The sequence below is a fragment of the Podarcis gaigeae genome (genome assembly GCF_964106915.1).
Source record: "Podarcis gaigeae genome assembly, chromosome: 14".
NCBI lineage: Eukaryota > Metazoa > Chordata > Lepidosauria > Squamata > Lacertidae > Podarcis > Podarcis gaigeae.
Window position 1 is genome coordinate 48,739,706 of NC_139690.1, and position 20,976 is coordinate 48,760,681.

Sequence of the window (20,976 nt, forward strand, 5' to 3'; positions counted from 1 at the left end):
CTTGTGAGTCAGGAAGCAGAAAGGTAGACAATGACAGTACTAATACTAAGCTCAACACAAACATTTGCAGATACTAATACTGGCCTACATCATAAAGTTGCTTTTTAAGAGTCACTGATATAATATGTCATGTGCTTTGAACACTCTTTCAGTGTCTTATAAATGGTATAATTATTGTAATAACCTAGTGGCTCAGGCTTTTGCGGATGTGCTGCTCTCACTAAATGCTTTTCTTCTGTTAGCAAACAATCTGTTTCTTCTTCTTCTAACCCACAAGTGAGTTTCATTTCAACTTACATTAATGAAACAGAGTTCATTCTGGTAGCAAAATGGAAAGGAACTAATCCCTTTTACATTTTTTTTTTAATCCATGCTGAGTGCTAGCTAGCTATTGCCAGTGGAGCAGATAAATCCCTCCCTCCCACTTAACAATTTAGTCTAATGTCCTTTGTGTGCAGCCCACCTTCCCTTTCTTGCATCTGATGCTCTGGGTGCTCCAAATCCCAATTTCAAAGCTACCTCATTTTAGCCAACTCCACCTTTCTACTGTAAGCTGTGGGTTCTTGCTGCAAAGATACCTAATTGAAAAAGCTGCCCCCAAAACTTATTGCTGAAGCCTCAGTACAGGAAAGGGTTTTGTTGATTTCATCTAGCATAATTCAGCCAATGATGCAACCATGCTGCCTGTGATGCTCTAGAACAGGCTTCCTTAAACTCGGCCCTCCAGATGTTTTGAGACTACAGTTCCCATAATCCCTTACCACTGGTCCTGCTAGCTAGGGATCATAACTGTTCAGGACCAAATTACATGACAAAAATCTGGCCTGCAGTTCATGAAGAGGGATTTGTGGCACAGCAGGCGTTCAATCCTGTGTCTTCTTGGTCAAAGTCCAAGCATCAAAGGCCAGTACCTTAACCATTATATCCCATGGCTCTCTCAGTCTTGAACACCTTGGACTGGAGAAACTGGGGATCAAAATTCCTTCTTGGCTATAAAACCAAGGCAGTCACTGTCTCAGCCTAATTCTACCTCACAAGGTATTTGTAGGAAGGAAACGGAAAACAAATATTCTGCTTAAAGTTCTTTGGGTGAAAGGCAGGAGACATATATAGCTTTTTCTGTGGTAGCTTTGCTTTTATTGCAGGACTTCTTCCTCCCCACCCCTTAACTAACAGCCAGTGGTGGGGTGGGGGCTGAATCAGGACTATGGGAAGGAGTATTCACCCCTACCATGGTCCTTATTTGAATCAGATAGTCTATCCATCTTGCTGTTCACAGTGAAAGGAAAGCAACACAAGACCTACTTACTTCACGTCTAGCATAGCCCTTACTGAGGGACCTAAATCACAATTCCTTAGCCTAATGTACAGCAGAAGGCTATTGTGAGAACAAGGGGAGAGGGGGGAATGGCAGGATAGAAGTCTAATAAATAAATTAAAAGCCCATGTTATTACACCACTCTGCACATACATACCTGTATCCCAACAACCGGAAATATTTGAGATTGATACTGTATTTTTATAGTAGATCTCAACTGTTTGAAAGCCAACATGGGTGCCATTTTTGGCTGGATGTCAGGGTGTGTGTGTGTGTATATGCTAATATTTCAGCTCTGTCTAACATACTCACGGACTAATTCTGTGCATGTTTATTGAGAAGAAAGTCCAACTGAGTTCAAAAGACATTAGTTCCAAGCTGAAGTCCATGTTTGGAGGCATGATCTGGGGAAGGACTATTGTTTTCATGTCCTGTTTCTAAGTCTCTAAGGGACGTAAGATGCAAAGATGGTAAACTAGATGAATACAGTGGTACCTCGGGTTACATACGCTTCAGGTTACAGACTCCGCTAACCCAGAAATAGTACCTCAGGTTAAGAACTTTGCTTCAGGATGAGAACAGAAATTGCGTGGCGGCAGCGAGAGACCCCATTAGCTAAAGTGGTACCTCAGGATAAGAACAGTTTCAGGTTAAGAACGGACCTCTGGAACGAATTAAGTTCTTAACCCGAGGTACCACTGTGTTTGGTCTAATCTAGCAGGGCTCTTCTTAGTCTTCTTAAATGTGGCATACAACCAAAGCCTTAAACTTACACTGTAGCTTAAAGCACAGCATTCTAACATTGACAGAACTGTACTAACAACATATAAGCTATGGAAGAAAGTCTTAGGGAGAAACATTATTCCTTTATTAGATGAGGCTCTATGGAAACTTCTGATAGGAGACCCAAGGCATTGCAGTGTCCCTGCAATTCACTGTACATATACACTCTGCCTGAATGGATCAGCTTTGCATATTATTGAATGATTTGAAGAAACCACAGTATTAAATCTGGGGATTAATGTGAAAACTGAAATGCTTATGTTACAAAGGAAACAGAAGACGAAATAGCAAACATAGCCTGCTATATTTTTTAATTGCAGATATGCTAAAACATCTTTTAATATGAGCACAAAGCTTGGGAAATAGAAGCTATATTTTAAAATGTACTAATAATTACACTCCAAAAGCTCCATATAGTTTTTTTACATAATTTAAAATATGAAATGTTTATCCTATTGCAGCACAATCCTTTTTTAAAAAACCTCCGAATAATATTAGCAACAGATTTCTTTCAACAAAGTATATGGAAATCACCTTTTTGATAACGTACAAATCATGCTTTTAGGTAGCCTATAAAATTACACATTCCATATTTATGGCAGTCATTTTCTGCAGAGCAAACAACTATTGTATCTTTTTACACAGTCTATTATTTGTTTAAAAGAGAAAGTGATGTCTTTTCATGGTAACAGAATCATGATGGCATCACATGATTGAGCTATTACAGTTAATTCCCTGTCAGCTTCGCCTTAAAAACCCTATCTTTAGGAATTTATAACTGCTATAAACACATACACACAGTTCTAAGCTAACAAAAGAGTATAATCAGATAAAGGTGTTAAAAAGAAGTTTTTAAAAAACAATTATATTCCCCAATCTCCAATAGTTCCATCATGAGACTGGGGGTATTTAAAATTAAAGGGTCGTAATATTACTGCTCAAATTCTATTGCTGCAGTCTTGTAGTCTTCACAACTATTCTGAAACAATCACTGTGAACATAGTAACCCAATAGCCACAATGTGCACTAAGAGGATAGAACTGCTACTGAATCTACTTGTGATAATAGAATTCAAAGATATAACAGTGTAATGACCAGATGGCAATAGAGCGCCCTGTCCTTTTACTGGGGCTATGGTTGTGTCTCTAGTTACTAAGCCCTCCCCAATAGAGGCTATAAATATCATTTTCTATTGTTTGTGAAGCTGTCTCAAGACCACCTCCCACTACTACTACTAATTTCATTATTTATACCCCACCCATTTGGCTAGGTTGCCCTAGTTACTCTTAAGTAAGGAACATTGTACTCAGGCTCAACAGCAACTCTACATTCCTTTCTGACAAAGCACAGGGCTCTACAGTTTGCAGCTGGGGTGCACTGTAAGCATATTTTGACATTTAAAAAATCCAAAGATATGCGGTGGTACTTTCTCACTTTTCTTCTGCTTTGACTATACATTTAAAGTCCTTTGATTGTTTGTTTTCCAGTTTGCAGAAACACCAAGCAACCAAAGTTCTTCACAAGAATGGTCTCTCATAATATGACCTGGATGAAGTACCCAAGCCAGAGCCGAGATTCATTCACAAGGTTTGAAGACATCATATTCTCACAACATGTAATATCAAGATTTATGCACTGCTATATTACGCTCTTTGTACCAACTGGTCTACTAGCTGGGATTGTTATTTTAGGCATCCTCATCAAGAACCATATGCAGCGCACCAATGAGAAATTAGATATAATGCTTTTTGCTCACACCATCAGCAACATGTTAATGATTCTTTTATCGCTCACCATCATCACAAGGCCTGCCTACCTCAAAATATCCTATTTTGCGTGTGGAACGCTGTCGTTTTTTTTCAATTTGAATTACTTCAGCTCTCAGTACCTTCTTGTCCTCATGGTGCTTAGCTTTTTTCTTTATAGGCACCCACCCCAAAATGCTTTAATTAGTAAGGCACATCAAAACCCTATGGTATCTGTTGCATTTGCACTGATATGTGCCTTTTGTGCTGCACTAATAGTGGTGGCACTGCTGGGCATGGAGAATTACCACGAAGAAACAGACTGCCAATTAGATCCTTTATTTGGATGGCCTGAATACGAGATTATTAAATTTACCTTTGGCTTCTGCATTCCATCTTTGGCCAAGCTTCTCTGCTTTATTCTAACGTTTGTTAAAAAAGTTCAGCCGGAAATCCATCCCTCTAGAGACAATATTCACCCATATTTGACTGTTTTGGTTATTACAATAACAATGTTTGTGTGTCGTCTATTTTACAACAGTATGATTCTCTCTAGGACCAGCTTGAAGATACAGAGGATAATAGGGACACCTCAAAATGAGCTGACAATGAATATTGCAGAGATCCTGCTGTTCAGCGAAAGCTGTGTTAGTTTAGTTATTATTCTTTGCCTTCACAAACCATGCAGAATCGGCTTACTGAATGTTATAACTAATCTCACAAAAGTTTGCAGGAGGAGACATGCTAGTAACAGTCCTCTTGAAATACCAGAGACTTGTGCTGAAGTCTCATCTGGGCCCTCTGAAAATGGATCACACTGACCTTTGCCTTCCAAAATATTAGCATTGAAGAAAAAAGCTACAAATCTGCCAACATACAGAACCTGAAGGAATAAAAGATTTGCAAGCTTATTTATTCTTACAACCTGAGGAACAAATATTCTCCAGCTGGGGCTGAAAGCTACAATCATGGTTACTTAATGTTCCTCCTGTGTTGCTATTGCACGTCGTTGTTGTGTGCTGATGTATGGATAGCAGAGTGAACAACAGGACATCAACATGGTCAAGAGCTTTTATAAAAAGAAACTTTTCCAGGATCAGCAAAGGGGTAATGAATATGGAAGACTGCATGGGAGAGTGAAAGGAGATATTGATAAAGAAGTGCATCATCTAGAAGTTAATGTATTATTCTACAAGTGACTCTTACAGCAACAAAATTAACTAAGTTATCATACACCATAATCCTTCAGTCCGTACATTTTTATCCCCCTCCCAACATACATTCATAAGGGATACAAGTCACTTGCAGAGGAGGCCCTTTTTCTCTGTTCACCAATCCTGGACCAATAAACACCACCCATGGAATTGTCTAGCCTAAGAAGTCCAGCTTTCAGAATCCAGCCTGCTTGAATGTGGGCGCTTGTAAAAGGCTTTCCAGTGTACAGAACGGAACAGCACTGCACGGAACAACAGGCAAACTAGTTATACTGAATTATAGACATTGAGGCTCTGAGATTAGAAGTTGTACCCATCTTCAAAGGGGGGGGGGGAGAGAAGATTGAGGTAACTACCAATCCGTCAGCTTTTTGATACCAGGAAGGATCCTAGAACATATAATTAAATGGTCAGTCTGTGAGTACTTAGAAAAGGATGCTGTGATTGCGAAGACCCAGTATGGGTGTCTCAAAAACAAGTCATGCCAGACTCATTTCTTTTTTTGATAAAGTTACAAGCTTGGTGGATTGGTGAATGCTGTGGATGTGGTGTATCTTGATTTCAATAAGGCTTTTGACAAAGTCCCCTGTGATATTCTTGAAGAAGCTGGTAAAATGTTGGTTGGACGAGGTTACTGTTAGGTGGATTTGTAGCTGGTTGACCGACAGAACCCAAAGAGTGCTCATTAATGGATCCTCATCATCCTGGAACAAAGGGACAAAGTGGGGTGCCACATGGGATGGTTCTGTCTTGGGTCTGTTGTTCAACATTTTTATAAATGACTTGGATAAAGGAAATGTGGGGATGCTCATCAAATTTGCAGATGACACCAAACTGGGAGGGGTAGCTAATGCCACAGAAAACAGAATCAGAATTCAAAAGAACATTAATAGATTGGAGAACGGGGCCCAAGCTAACAAAATTAATTTCAATAGGGACAAATGTAATGTTCTACACTTAGGCAGGAATAATCAGCTGCAAGAATATAAGATGGGATATGCCTGAAAGATCTAGGGGTCTTGTTGGACCACAAGCTTAATGTGAGACAACAGTGTGATGCAGCAGCAGAAAAAGCTAATGCTATTCTAGGCTGCATCAACACAGTACAGTGTTCAGATCAAGAGAAAATCACTACTATATTCTGCCTTAGTCAGACCAACCTGGACTACTGTGTCCAATTTTTAGCACCACAAGGAAGATGTTGACAGGTTGCAATGTGCGCACAGGAGGGCAACCAAGATGATCAAGGGACTGGAAACTAAGCCTTATGAGGAAAGGTTGAAGGAGCTGGGTATGTTTAGCCCAGAAAAGAGGAGACTAGAGGATTTTCAAATATCTAAAGGGTTACCACATGGAGCTTGTTTTCTCCTGCTCCGAGGGTGGGACCCAAACCAATGGATTCAAGTTACAAGACAGGAAATTCCGACTAAACATTAGGAAAAACTTTCTGATGGTAATAGACTTCGTCAGAAGGTGGCAGACACGCCTTCATTGGAGGCTGGATGGCCATATGTCATGGTCACTTTAGTTAAGATTCCTGCATTGCAGGGGGCTGGACTAGAATCAGGCCCATTCCAATTATACAATTATATCATTCTGTAAGTTCTCTTAAAAAACAAGGGGTTGCAATAGGGCATTGCTATTTGCTGGAAGTGTGCAGTATATTCAAGACAGCCTAACTGCTGTGCAGTGGAAATGGAAAAGTCATATTTCAGGGTGGGATGGGACATGAATACAGGTTCTATAAAGCAGAACAGCTGTTCTGGGCTTGAGGTAAATTAATTATTTCAGGTGCAGGAAGTGTTAAATACATTTGGGCACCCCTTTGCCAAAAGATCTAATTGATGTAACAATGACCAACAACATGAAAGATTTAACATGAGAATGGTGCTATTGGGGATAATGTGGTATAGTAAGATGAAATGTGTCCATGTGATCATGGTGAATCATGCCTCTTTAAATGTTTTGGAGAAAAATAAAATCATGTCAAAAGACATAGCAAGAAAAAAATGCAAGGAAGACAGTAGTTCTTTCATTAAGATGGGTAATAAATAACAGTCTAGGAGTTTCTTAACAGTAAATGAAATGAATGTAAGGCAATGCATGAAAGATCTAACAGGGTGTTGGAGCCTTTTTCTTTTCATGCAGAGAGAGCGTTATCTGCTGGTTCAAGGTTTACCTTGAAGCAGGGGTAGGCAACATGCTGCCCATCAATGCTGTGAATTCCAGCTCCCATAAACCCCAACCACCCTGGCTAATGGTCAGAAATTATGTGTCTTAGGGCAGGAACCTTTCTCTCCCATATGCTACTCTGTAAAGTGTCGTTTATGGTTATGGCACCATGTACAACATAATAATCATTATTAATAATGATAGTTTTATTTCTCATCAAGAAGACTGGCTTATTCCAAATACAGTACTTCTGGAAATGAAAAGAGAAATGTATATCCAAGGCAAACTATTGCTTTGGACTGTTTTTTTGGTAATGACAAAGGGTATCTTTGTTTCACCAACTTCCTACAACAAAATCACACATCAACTACTGCCACAGGCTGGACTTTGGGATGTAGTAAACATATGTGCCAGGAAAGAACTCAGGGGATTCTATGTCTGAGATAGCTCGCAAGAAAATATTGTAACATTGTGAGCTTATACATTGCAATAGTTGTTGGGAAAATGTTAGAAGGGATTTCGTAGTGAAGACACATCAGAGCCTTTCAACATCTATGCCAGTCAATATTAGACCAACTAATATTAGGGGGCTGAGGCTAAGGTCTGCCCTGACTACAACAGGACCTCCAAGTGTAACACTTTCCCTGAATTGGGAAACAATGAAGGATGTCCTCAGGGTTGTTATTATGGGAGGTATTAAGGATGATCCCCACCCCTAGTGATCCCAGCCATTGATTTAAAAAACTTTCCCCAATCCTTCATCTGCATAGCCCTGCCCTGTGTTCCATTTCTTGATCTCACTAGAGTGTGACAGAATGCTAGAAGCTATTTGTTATGTATATATAGATTATGTTTATGATGATATGATCAACAAGAATCAACAACTGTTTTTCAGCTATCAAAATGTGAACCAAATTCAAGTTTTCTCAATGCATATGGTTAATAAATGTTTCTAAAAATATTTCAGCAGTCTAAATGATCTTCCAATTATTATATAATTCATTTTTATAGCAAGCACAAGTAGGATATTAGAAGCATTTTAGTGTATGGATGTTTGTTCCAGTCATGGGGAAAAGCTGTCTACTTCTATTCAGATACAGTAGTGTTTTTTCCCCTGCAGCAATTAAGGAAATGTTATTATAGTAAACCATAAGCCAAATGGAAAAGAACATCACCCATATCCGAACAAAGATGAGTGAGAATTATTAGAGTATACTGAAAGTATTCTAAGCCTGCATTAGCTCTTTACCCGGAGCCTGTGGAGATCTGATGTGCTTTTAATATCCCATTTTTCTGTAGTCTCTGCATTTTAAAAATATAAATGGAAAGCTATGGTTTAAATTTCAGTAGGCTTGAAGAGGAACTATGACTGATACTTGTGGCAGAATCAAGTACATTGTTGTGTTCTACACAAGATATGAAAGCTAGGGCTGCAATGTTTAGTCAATTCATTCAGATTAATTCATTTAAAAATTTAATCAGGAAATAGATTTCTAAAATTATCTTTTATATAACACCACAGAGACTGCAAGTTCCATCAGAAGTAGCATTTCTCCTTCCACCGCATACAGGAGGGAATTAATAGGCTAAGGTGCTGTGACCTGGGGGATGCATTTCCAATGTCTACAACCAAAGAAAGCATGGTTTTTTATTCCAAGTAATTATTCTTATTCATATGCAAATGAATTTTTAATCTACTGGAATGCATTTGATTAATCCAACAATATTAATCATTTGATTAGCACTGCCCATAAAAGCATAAGAGCTCTAGTGCAGGCACAGGCAAACCCAGCTTGATGGGCGGGGTATAAATCAGGCATAGGCAAACTCAGCCCTCCAGAAGTTTGGGACTACAATTCCCATCATCCCTAGCAAACAGGACAAGTGGTCAGGGATGATGGGAATTGTAGTCCCAAACATCTGCAGGGCCAGAGTTTGCCTATGCCTGCTCTAGTGGATCAAATATAAAATACCATCTACTCCAGCATCTTGCTTCCCAGAGCAACCAACTAGCTGCCTCTAGGACAAGGGTGAGAACCTCAGGCCCAGGGACCAAAAGCCCCGTCAAGCCTCTTTGTTGGGATGTTTGAACATACCTAGGCCATGGTCCTGCTTTGCGCCCTCCGCAAGTGCCTTTGCATAAAACAGGAGTCACCAACTATTTTGGATACGTGGGCAGATTTCAAATTTTTAGAGAGTGCTGTGGGCACCAGTCACAACATGGCTGCCATAGGGCTACAGTATACACAAAACTAGAGGTAGCACAGTCATGGTGAAGTTTTTTCTGTAATTGTGCTTCCATTCTATAAAAGGCTTAACCTGTTGAATGTCTGCCTGTCATACAACTGTTAAAGGCACAAGAACTCCGATTTAGCCAATTGCCAACTCTAAACTGAAGCCTATGCTACCATCCTGTACCTAGTTATCTAGGAATAAGCCCCATTAAACACAAAGAGACTTACTTCTGAGTGGACACGTATACCATTACACTGTAAACTAATAATTCATTGTGTAGTTAACCTGATCCTTAGCTTCTATTAAGCTGGAGGCATTTCCAAGCCTCTTCGAACAGTTTTCAAATTTTTCCTTTGGGGATTAGAGGGGATTCTTTAACATCTACCCACACTTAAGCAAGTAGTATTTGGGGGGGGGGGAGTCTAAGCATTATCTGATCTCAAATGAATCCACCAAAGGAAAGATGCATCCTGATTTGGGGGTGGGGGGGAGGAAGAAGGGCAAACTACAGAGAATCCAAGGGATCTCATGGGACTGGAAAAGGTATGGGAAGGGGACTGGGGATCAGAGACCTGGGTATCAAAAGTGCTTAAAGAAGCCAGCAAGGAAGGAAGGCATGGTCAACATCAGGGCCTGCTCCAGTAAATTAAACCCTTCCCCTATGGATCCAAAGGACGCCATCCACCCTGTGGGAAGGCAGAAGAGAGTGAGGCAGGCAGGCAAACAAACAGACAAAGGAAACATCAGGACTTGCTCCAGTCAGACTGACCCCTCAACTCACAAGGCCAACTTTACATTTTTTATTATTTGTTTTAGTAGTTTGAAATTTTAAGTCTTTTCTTGGGTGTCTTGGAATAAAACGACTTATGAATACAATAACGAAATAACTATTGCACACTCCAGCAACTAGTATTTAGCAGTATACTACCTCTGAACATGGAGGTTCCATATAGACGTCATGACTAATAGCCATTTATCTTACTCACTGTGTGAAAGGAATAGCCCAAAGAACCCAATAAATGCATATACCGAGAAAATAAAATGAGCATTAGAACAGTGATATGTACAATACAAGCTAGAACTAAGCTGCTCTGTGATGTGAGGTTTACCATTGACTGCCCCTGCCTCCATGGAGCTGTTCTCCCCACTCCAGCATCTGTTACATTCAGATGGAGGGAAATGTAAGTTTGCCGTTGCATGCACTTGTGACAGAAATCTGTAGATAGACCCAGCACACCTGTTAAACGCTCAGAAAGTATGAGCACTAAAGCTTGGGTATTCAAAAACAAGGGTCATTCTTTGAAAATGTGAGGAAACATATGCCAAATTGAACAGCGATAACTGTTACCTAGTCACAAATGGAACTCTGATAAATTGCTGCCGCTGACCTAATTTCACTCCATCTTACTACGTGGAGATACCAAATGCCAGCAAGTGGAATCTCAGCAACAGCAGAGATTCTGAGGTATGACAGGGGAGCCACCGATGCCCACAGCAGTATGATTACTTAGTGTCTGTCTTGCTAGCTTCAACTATAAAATATTGACACGCAGTAAAATATAGAGCACAATACCACTGGATAATAATTGGATTCTTAACCTGAAAAGCATGCATACAGGTAGTTTTTAAAAACTGAGTTTAGAAAAGGTCACTCTTAGCATCAAGCATGAAAAAGGAATAACAAAGAGGTGCCATGTAGATTAGGGGTAGCCAATGTTTGAAATTATAGCTCCCTTGATACTTGAGCCCTAGCCATACTGGCTGAGGTTACGGGAAGTTGGAGCTCACATATGGAGGGCACCATATTGGCTGTCCCTGATGCACTGGGACATGTTACAAAATACAGAATAATTTAGTAAATGTTAAATCTCACGTTTGGTTTCTGACCCAAAAACGGATTGTACATACATACATAGTTTAGAATAAAGGCTATCAACAGCCAGAAATAATGACCAAAATTGTGATTTCTGGGTTCTGCAGCAATGATTTTCAAACTGCGTCAGGCTCCTCTGAAATTCAGCCCCCCCCCCCGATATTCTCTGTGTCAGTGTTTCCCAACCTTGGGCCTCCAGATGTTTTTGGCTAGCTAGCAAGACCAGTGGTCAGAGATGATGGGAATTGTAGTTCAAAAACAGCTGGAGGCCCAAGGTTGGGAAACACTGCTCTGTGTAATGTGCAGCTGGTTAGAAATGTTAATGGAGGCAAAAGTGAGGCCCAGCAAGCCAAGATGGTGCACAGAGAACACGCCCCATAACATTCCTCAGAATTTTCTACAATGCACCAAGATTCCACTGCAGGCACACAGGGCTTATCTGGCAGAGAAGTGAACAAGGGAAAGGTTTGCTGAACAACCATGGTTCCACAGCAGCCTACCCCAACCTGGTGTCCTTCAGAAACTGGACCCTAATTCCCATCACCCCCAGCCAGCATGAATAATGCTCAGGGATAATGGGACTATATTCCACAATGTATGGTGGGTACCAGGCTAGGTAAGGCACTTCTGGGGCAGTGGAGAAATGCATTCAAGGTGAACGCCAGAAGTTTATTCACAACAGGATCAGATAATGGAAACTGCGCAGTGTATTAAAATCATGCTGTACCCAGATGTACAATGGTATTACTGAAGTACACTTAGGGTAGGTGTTGGTATGGCAACTTCATGCAGCAGAACTTTCAAGCATAGTTTCACAACCGTAAGAACTAGACAAGATTTTTTGTTTTCTAAAATGAAAAAAATCTCAGAAAGCTTAACTTCTTATGAGTATACTGCACTTTTTAAGCACTATTTTAATATAATATAGGTCATTTATGATCCGCAGAAATCCCAATTTCCCCCTCTATCTTAAGTTTTCTAATTCAGCATGCCCAGCTGTGGCCAGGATCCAATAAACTGCCATGGGCTTGGGAGGCATGCCAAGTGGAATTTTGAGCTTTTCCCCTTTAAACAGCATTTACCCACTCCAACCTGGTGTAATATCCCTAACTGCTTCAAAACATTCAAAAGCAGTTTGAATGAGGCATTGGGTGCTGCTGCTTAAGAAAGGAATGGGTATTTTATTCTTCCCCTCTCTCACACACACAAACACACACGGAGTAAAAAGTCTGCTGAGGACATGCACTATAGTCTTGTCCCTTCCACTGAGAAAACAGGGTTTAACGTAGCTGTTCAAGACTTCTTTTCCCACAGTCAGCAGAGCAATTCTGGCAGCCGCCAGGTGGTGTTTGTGCAGTTATCAACAAGCTTCCTTCAGCAGCAGATGAAGCCCAAGCCTCCCACCTGCTGCATCACGATTTAGAAGCAGCACCGACACATTGAATGTATGATACAGCTAAGTTTGTTGCAGGAAAATGATAGCAATGATGAACACCACAATGCAATACATCACGATGGGAATACCTCTTGAGCTGACCGAAACATGCAAGCGATTAAGAAGGGAAAACAGGACTCACGAAAGAGGGTAGGAATATCTCACTCTTGTTATTAATGCATGTGTTAAAAAATCAGTCTTCACTTTGAGTTTTAATGTTTTTCTTTTAATTGCATTCGCTATACGCTTGCACAGCCAAGGGATATCTCACTCTTGTTATTAAAGCATATGTTAAAGAATCATTCTTCACTTTTGAGTTCTGTTTTTCTTTTAATTGCATTTGCTATACGCTTGTACAGCCAAGCAGTGGTATATGCTGAAGGTGCTTCTTCTAGCTGAATCTGTGAAATGGTGCTCAGTGTACTGGCATCTGAGTTTATTTTTGTATTTGAAGTAGGATCCCAAAAGCAAAAGAGGGATGAAAATAGGCAAACATCCCACATCTCTCAAAATGTTGTTTTTTTTTAATTTACAGATTGAACTGGCAAAGAGAAATAAACCAGCAGAAACAGAGTTAATTTTAGCCTTTAAAATGATGTCAGCTCAACAAAAATTGTAGAAACTACAAGAAGCTATAAAGCTTTGTTATAGTGGTAAGACTTGCAGGAAGACCTGGATTTGTTGCTATAAACCATTTAAGTATCTTAAACAATCTTTTTTAAAATGCAGGTGTTTATTCAGTTCTAAATTAAGTGTACCAATACACTACTGCCTTCAATTCAATCTAGAATAATCTGAATAGCACTAATTTTTATAATTGGCGGTGGTGATGATAGTGATGTGATTAAACATAAATTAACCAACCAGTGGTTAGGAGGAAACCAGCTCAAGACCAGTTAAAACCTATGAATACACATTAGTGTAAGGTAAAATGAATCCTAAAAACACATGATAGTAAGAACAATTTAAAATAATGAACGCTATTGAAATCATTCAGATTTCTTGCAGAACCCAGAGCATTATCAGAATGCCACTGATGCACTACTATTTAAAATATAGTTTCCCCTTCAATATTTACACTGGCCTGCTTTTTAGTGATGTATAAAAGTGATTTATTCTACCTTGCAGAAACAATAATTATAAAGATTGGCAAGTTAAAAAATAGCTGAGTTATTCTTAAACCCTCTACTACTAAAATCAGTTTTTTTACAAGATTATGCATTTTTTTAAAAAAGGAAATAATCTAAAAAGATGTTGTTACAAGCCTCATGGTAATTCAACAACACAGTATTTTATTTTGGACAAGTGAAAATAAATTTTCTTTCTGGAAATAAACATGACAAACCCCTTGAAACGACTTTATGCATGCCTTCATATAAAATAGTAAAAATTAAGACTAAGACCAGGCTAAGGCTGCAAACCAATGAACATTTACTTGGGAGTAAGTTCCACTGAATTCAACTCACTTCTGGGTAGGCATGTATTTGGTCTCCAACAGCAACCAGCTACTTCTGGATATTCAAAAGCCGAGCAAGAGGGAAATAAGTATCTCTCTGATGCATGTTCCCAGGATCTAGTACTCATGAGGTATACAACCTCAAAACTTGGGCTTTTATTTTAAACTATTATGGCTAATCACTATTAATAAATGTATCCTTCCAATTATTTTCTATAGACATCTAAGATGGTGACCATCACCACAGCTTGTGGTAACATATTACCACATATTAAAAGAAACATGTTAATGTCAATCAATTTAACCGGATGGAGAGAACTATTTGGAAAGATATTCTGGTTACACTTTTCATGTTATAAAACTGTATCATGTTGCCACTGCCACCTTGATCCTCCACCTTCTATACTAAAAATAGCTTATCTTTAGTCTATTTTCATAGAGATTCTAAACCAGTTATCGTCTGCACCATCCCCTCAATAGCTTTTTTCAGATGAGGCAACCAGAGCTGCACACAGCATTCTACTACCAACTGCGCTGGAAGAGGTTAGGCTGATAGGTCTCAATAATCAAATGTATGTAATATTTCAATCTGGCTCAAAAATTAGGTCAGAGATATTTAGGCCAAACAGAGTTTACATCTTATTTACATGTGTTTCCACTTCCATATACTTAAAATGCTGTAAGAATCTTAGCTGCTCATGGCTTTTTGGCAACAAGTTTTACATAATCCAGTTCAAGATTTTAATCATCTGTGGTAATCTGCTTTATTTTTATTTCCTTATAATTTCACAAATCATTTAACAACATAGATAGAAAAGGTAACTGCTTAAGAGATAAATATTCTTTCCCCAAAGACTTCTGTTGTACAATTGAAAAGCAATTAAAATGTGCAGACCTATAAGAGCCTCTCTTTTTTTAAGCCTCTGTGAGAAAAATAGAGTAAGAATCAGAAGGGTCCCATACTTTTCCTCTAGCTATCAGTTTTGCAGCCAAAGCATGTGCTGTAGGGGTTATATGTTAGGATTTCTATAATTATCTATGAAAACAAAGAACATGATACAACAGAAAGTTGATCCTTTATTTCTTCCAAAACTGGCTTTAGTCCTGATTTTTATCCTTTTCTCATAAGAGCAATGCCAAAAAGATGTTTTGCTCATTGCCACCATATAGATCCTAAAATGATCCCAAAAACATTTACACTGAACATATACATTCATATATTTGTGGTTCATCTAACTAAATTCACAAAGACAGCATCATGGATATACATGAACAGATGTTAAGGCCATTCATGTTAATAAACAATGAACTCTTTCATTTTTACAGGAAGGAGATTAATTATTTTCCTTTTTATTAATTGCAGGTCAAACAAGATTCATTAGTTGCTAAACTGAAGTAAACAGAACTATTATGATTCAGCATCTTTCAAATTGTAAGCAAGATTACAATAGAAGAAATATGTATACACCTGAAATCATCATTACCATACAAAAGTTCCTGTGTTATAGAACATATCAATTGATTCTTGCTTACCACTTTTCTTAAGGTACTGTAGAAATTCTGCAAGTCTTGACCTAAACTGATTCTGCCTTTGCAGAATACAAAATATGACTTCTACAGATCTCTTTGGATTCACCAACTATTTAAGCACTTTGGTACTGAAGTTCTAAGCGATATACCCAAGAGAGGCGCATACCATGGAAATTTTCACAGCATCCACATCTCAAGTACTTTGTAACAGCACATATTTTGAACGAAATGGATCATATCTATGCAATGAAAACAAAACTGTCAGCCTCGCGGATAAATCAGAACACCAGCAATACATTATAGGTCTTTTCTTATCATGCCTTTACACAATATTCCTTTTTCCTATTGGCTTCGTGGGAAACATTCTTATTTTAGTGGTGAACATAAGTTTTCGTGAAAAGATGACTATTCCAGACTTATATTTCATAAACCTTGCAGTAGCAGATCTCATTTTGGTGGCTGACTCTCTCATCGAAGTTTTTAATCTCGACGAAAAGTATTACGATATCACAATAATTTGTACTTTTATGTCATTGTTCCTTCAAATCAACATGTATAGCAGCATATTCTTCCTAACATGGATGAGTTTTGACAGATACATAGCACTAGCAAAAGTAATGAAGTCCAACTTATTTCGCACCATGGAACATGCCAGATTAAGCTGTGGCCTCATCTGGTTGGCATCTATCTCGGCAGCACTAGTGCCCTTCACAGCTGTACATTTGCAACATGCTGGGGAGGTTTCCTTTTGCTTTGCAGATGTAGAAGAAATACAGTGGCTAGAAATAACCTTAGGGTTTATCATCCCTTTTGCTATTATAGGCCTTTGTTATTCGTTAATTGTAAGAGTCTTGATAAGAGCCCACAAGCACAGAAGTTTGCGGATACGCAGGCAGAAAGCTCTTCGTATGATTTTTGTTGTTGTCCTTGTCTTCTTCATCTGCTGGCTTCCTGAAAATGTCTTCATAAGTGTGCAACTTCTTCAAAAGACAGAGCAAACCTCATCAAGGGACCAGTCTTTCAGACATAACTATCCCTTAACCGGACACATTGTGAACCTTGCAGCCTTCTCAAACAGCTGTTTGAATCCTCTTATCTACAGCTTCCTAGGTGAAACTTTCAGAGAGAAACTGAAATTGTATATTGAACAGAAAACCAAAGTCTCTGTTTTAAACCGGTTTTGTCATGCTACCCTGAAATCTGTTATTCCTGATAGCAACGAGCAATCAGAAGTTTAATTTAGCCTGTATTGAAAGGTACCATAATGGAACTTGATCACAATGCTAATAGAAAAATCATATACTTTGTCCTATGCACAAAGATTTGTACTATTTTTATGATGATATGTAAAAGATTACACATTACTCAAATCTGCATTTCATTAAGGTTAGAAACTAATAAAAGGCTCATGGGGGGCCAGCTGTATTTGCATACTTGTGAACAATAAGGTAGCAGAAAACTGTCTAAGGAAGAACTTAACTATAATAGACTTATCAAATAATGTTATTTTTCTGCCATATGTTAGATACCCTGAACAAAATAGTAAAACTGCAGTAAGAATAGGGAAATTCAATAGAACATATTGATACAGAGATGCAGTATGATATAGAGAATTGTTGATTTTCCTTCCAAGAATATCAGCTTGCAAACCTGGTGAAGAAAACAGCTACAGCGTAGAAAGCTTGGTACTGTATATTAATAGACATATACTGTTGCACAAAATATTAAGAAAATAGAAATTCAATCTAGATTTACAATGGACCTCTCTTTCTGGGTTGTTGTTTTTTAATTATTACAGACAGCTATTAGGCTTTTATTACTTCCAAATCCCCTGAATCACCAAGAATCTTCCTCTTTAATAGTGGACTCAGGCAGTTGAGTGCTTATCAGCTTGTAAGTGAAACAGGGCCACCCAAAACTAAGGTAATGGTACATACTCAAGGGACTTCTCCAGTTATACAGAACTATATAAGTTTGCAGCAGGAAAGAACGGTATTTAAAAAAAACAATTGAAAATGGCTTAGAGGTTTGTGAACTTCCTTAACTCATGGAATGTGGATGACAGCTGTGCCTACAGAAATAAGAAATATTCTATTACTCATCCTGTTACCTGAAGATGACATTTCCATGACCACATTTAGCATGAAAGATAGGAGTTCCTGTGTATTCACTATGCTTTAGTTGTTGGGGCAAATGATGCATAACCCCCACTGTGCTAAATCCTATGGCTTTTTCCCTATGAGTAGATTTCACTTCCACCTCAGGAGAAAAAGGAAAAGTTCTAAAAGAACCAGGACAGACTGTGAGTGAGCTGAGACACAAAATGTTAGTGTGCCAGTTGAGGGTGGGGGAAGGAAAATGGACTCCGGGAGAAAAGTGGGAAATTACTAGCGCAATGTAGCCTTTAGTAAGTATTCTGGAAGGGTATGTGGTGCCATCAGTTTAAAGCAGAAATTATTTCTCTCCCTGCACTATATAGGAAATGTTTCCAAGAAAAGGAAAATGAACACATTTTCCAGTTCCACTCTTCTGAACACCTCGTGCATTATACAGCAATTAAATGCTTAAGATCACCCTGAGCTGCCTAGTGCTTTATAGGGTAGCAAAGAAAGGCCATGTGGGAAGGTGTTTTGTTTCACTTTTCTTCTCCTGAAACTCTCCCAGGTGTCAAATACCACTACACATCTTTTGGTCCAAGCAACTTGGAGCCCTGAATGAGGACATTCTTCTTACAGGGTAGGGAAGTACACTGCTAGTGGGTATTGCAATATCCACTAACTTGAATCAACTTTTTTTCCAGAATACTTGGATCCTGGGCATGTTCAAGCAATATTCACTCTCAATACCTGTATTCACACTGCAATCAGGAGATTCAATGGGTAACTGGCCCCCCCTCCCACTTCCCTTTCCATTCATAAAATAGAATTGGCTTTTATTTCACTTTCCCCTTCCTTTAATTTTATTTACTGTACAATACCTTGAAAATAACAAATATTATTTGTAAGGTAAAAGGACCCCTGACCATTAGGTCCAGTCGTGCCCGACTCTGGGGTTGCGGCGCTCATCTCGCTTTACTGGCCAAGGGAGCCGGCGTACAGCTTCTGGGTCATGTGGCCAGCATGATTAAGCCGCTTCTGGCGAACCAGAGCAGCACACGGAAACGCCATTTACCTTCCCGATGGAACTGTACCTATTTATCTACTTGCACTTTGCCGTGCTTTTGAACTGCTAGGTTGGCAGGAGCAGGGACTGAGCAACGGGAGCTCACCCCATCGTGGGGATTCGAACCGCCGACCTTCTGATCAGCAAGTCCTAGGCTCTGTGGTTTAACCCAAAGCGCCACCCGTGCCATTGGTAATATAGAATATATCTCATGAATTGCAATTTACTGTAGATTCTCCCTAATTCTCTTATTTAAAATATTTCATCATGGTATCACGGAAAGATGGCACTGCCAATAAATAAGGCACTGTCAAATTTAGAAATTGCACTCTATATGCAAGGAGGGGAGGAGGTACACATGAACAAGGAGGGCTATCATCTAAACTGGCTCAGAGACTGGACAGTCAGAATCAGAGAGACCTTTTCCTATATGGATATTAACATCTATTTGTAAAGACAATTTGCATACTATGATGATTTCATCATTTCCTGCCAGGATGGAGAAAAGTTTGCTTCTTACTGGACTTGAATCACTCCCTTTTGACCACTCTACGGGAAAAGAAATTTGAGTTTAAGGGAAAAGTGGACCTTGGCTGACCCTTGACTGCCTCCTTTGGGCTTAGCTCCCTAGACTTCAACCTCCTCATGCTTGTCACTAACAGGCTGCAAGGTCTTGAGAGCTTTGGAAAGCAACATGGAGAAAGTATTGGAGAGCTACTTTGGAGTGTAGAAAAACAACATTCTTGTACATCCAGGTTTAGCATGCTCTAGTTCCTTTTCAAGCAATGTTAAGATAATCACAGAGATGCTGCACTAAACTAGGTAATGTTCCTATTATTGGAGGGGGTCTGCCTGTACTGGTGATCATACCCTTGATTACAGACTAGGCATGGAACTAAATTCTGATTGAATTTCGGAGCTTCCAAAGATTATCTTTCCCATGTGATTGACTTTCAATCCCTTCTAGGATATATACTCTATGAAGGGCTCTGTACCCTCCAGAACTGTGCTATATTATGCCCTCCACACAGATCTCACCGAAGACATGCTCTGCCTGCTGCAGGACAGGAAGACTTAGATCCTGACTAGGGCTGCGGAACATAGCTAACAAAAAAGCAAAAAGTTTCACTACAAATTTCCAAGATGTAGTTTCATTTTTTTAAAAAATCTAAATTTATAAAGCTTCCCATGGAGCCAGTAATTCAAGGAGACTAACATGTTGGGGTCCAGGAGCTGCATATCAGCAGCAGGTGTGGTCACCCCACAGTCTCACATGCACATACAGGACACACACAGAGGATCAGAGTCACTTGCAGCTGATCCAGGCAGCATTACCAAAGTTACCAAGCAGGTATAATTCTGAGTAGTAAACTGGATGATTACTATGGGGTGTATGGAGCGTTAGGAGAGGGTAATACCTCTGGTACGGAACACATTGTGCTCCTTCTGGAGTAGTTTCTCCACCTTTGGTCCCCATCCTGCAATCAGCTCTCACCTGTGGCTCCTAGAAGCTGTCAGCATGCAACAGCAGCAACAACCCGGCAATGGCTTCGACTGGCCAGCTAAACCAGGTGAGGGTAGCCAATGGGTCTCAAGCACTCCATGAGTTAGACCGGGACTTCCCCTGTATGTGAAGACTGGCTCTGGCGGATTGAGCGGACGAGACCAATACTGGGTCTAACGGCAAAGAAGGCGATTTCTACACATGCTGTAGAGGCAAGTGAGGGGCAGATGGGGTTTGTCAATCTATGAAGGTAGCCCATTTGGGAGAAGGAAAACTCTGATCCTAAACCTCTGCTGCCTTGCAGGATATCTTTGGGAGGAGAAAAGGCTAAGGAATAGACTCTACACAAATCCAAAGTGGAAACCCTAAGACCCTAATGGTCAGGGGTCCCTTTACCTTTATCTTTACCCAAATGTTTAGAAATTTTGTAGAAGTTTCAATGCATTTTAGTCTATTTTGTTGCAATTTTAACCTTCTGTATGTTTTAAATTACAGTTGTAAATTTTTTTTAGTTACAACTTTTTAAATGAAAAATATAATAATCTGGAA

At 39.4% G+C, this 20,976-nt stretch overlaps 2 protein-coding genes across 5 annotated transcripts in view; one reads left to right on the top strand and one right to left on the bottom strand.

The window, feature by feature from the left end:
* Window positions 1–20,976, bottom strand: part of CHLSN (cholesin) — a 143,161-nt gene that overhangs the window by 107,658 nt on the left and 14,527 nt on the right. The window lies entirely within an intron of this gene.
* On the top strand, window positions 12,641–17,081 carry GPER1 (G protein-coupled estrogen receptor 1). The gene is made up of 2 exons (XM_083711748.1): window positions 12,641–12,925; window positions 15,595–17,081. Exon 2 carries the CDS (start codon window positions 15,929–15,931, stop codon window positions 16,997–16,999), a length of 1,071 nt encoding a protein of 356 aa, XP_083567874.1. The 5' UTR covers window positions 12,641–12,925; window positions 15,595–15,928; the 3' UTR covers window positions 17,000–17,081.

Coding starts and splice junctions, on each gene's coding strand:
- GPER1 (XM_083711748.1), top strand. CDS start 15,929: ATGGAAATTTTCACAGCATCCACATCTCAAGTACTTTGTAACAGCACA.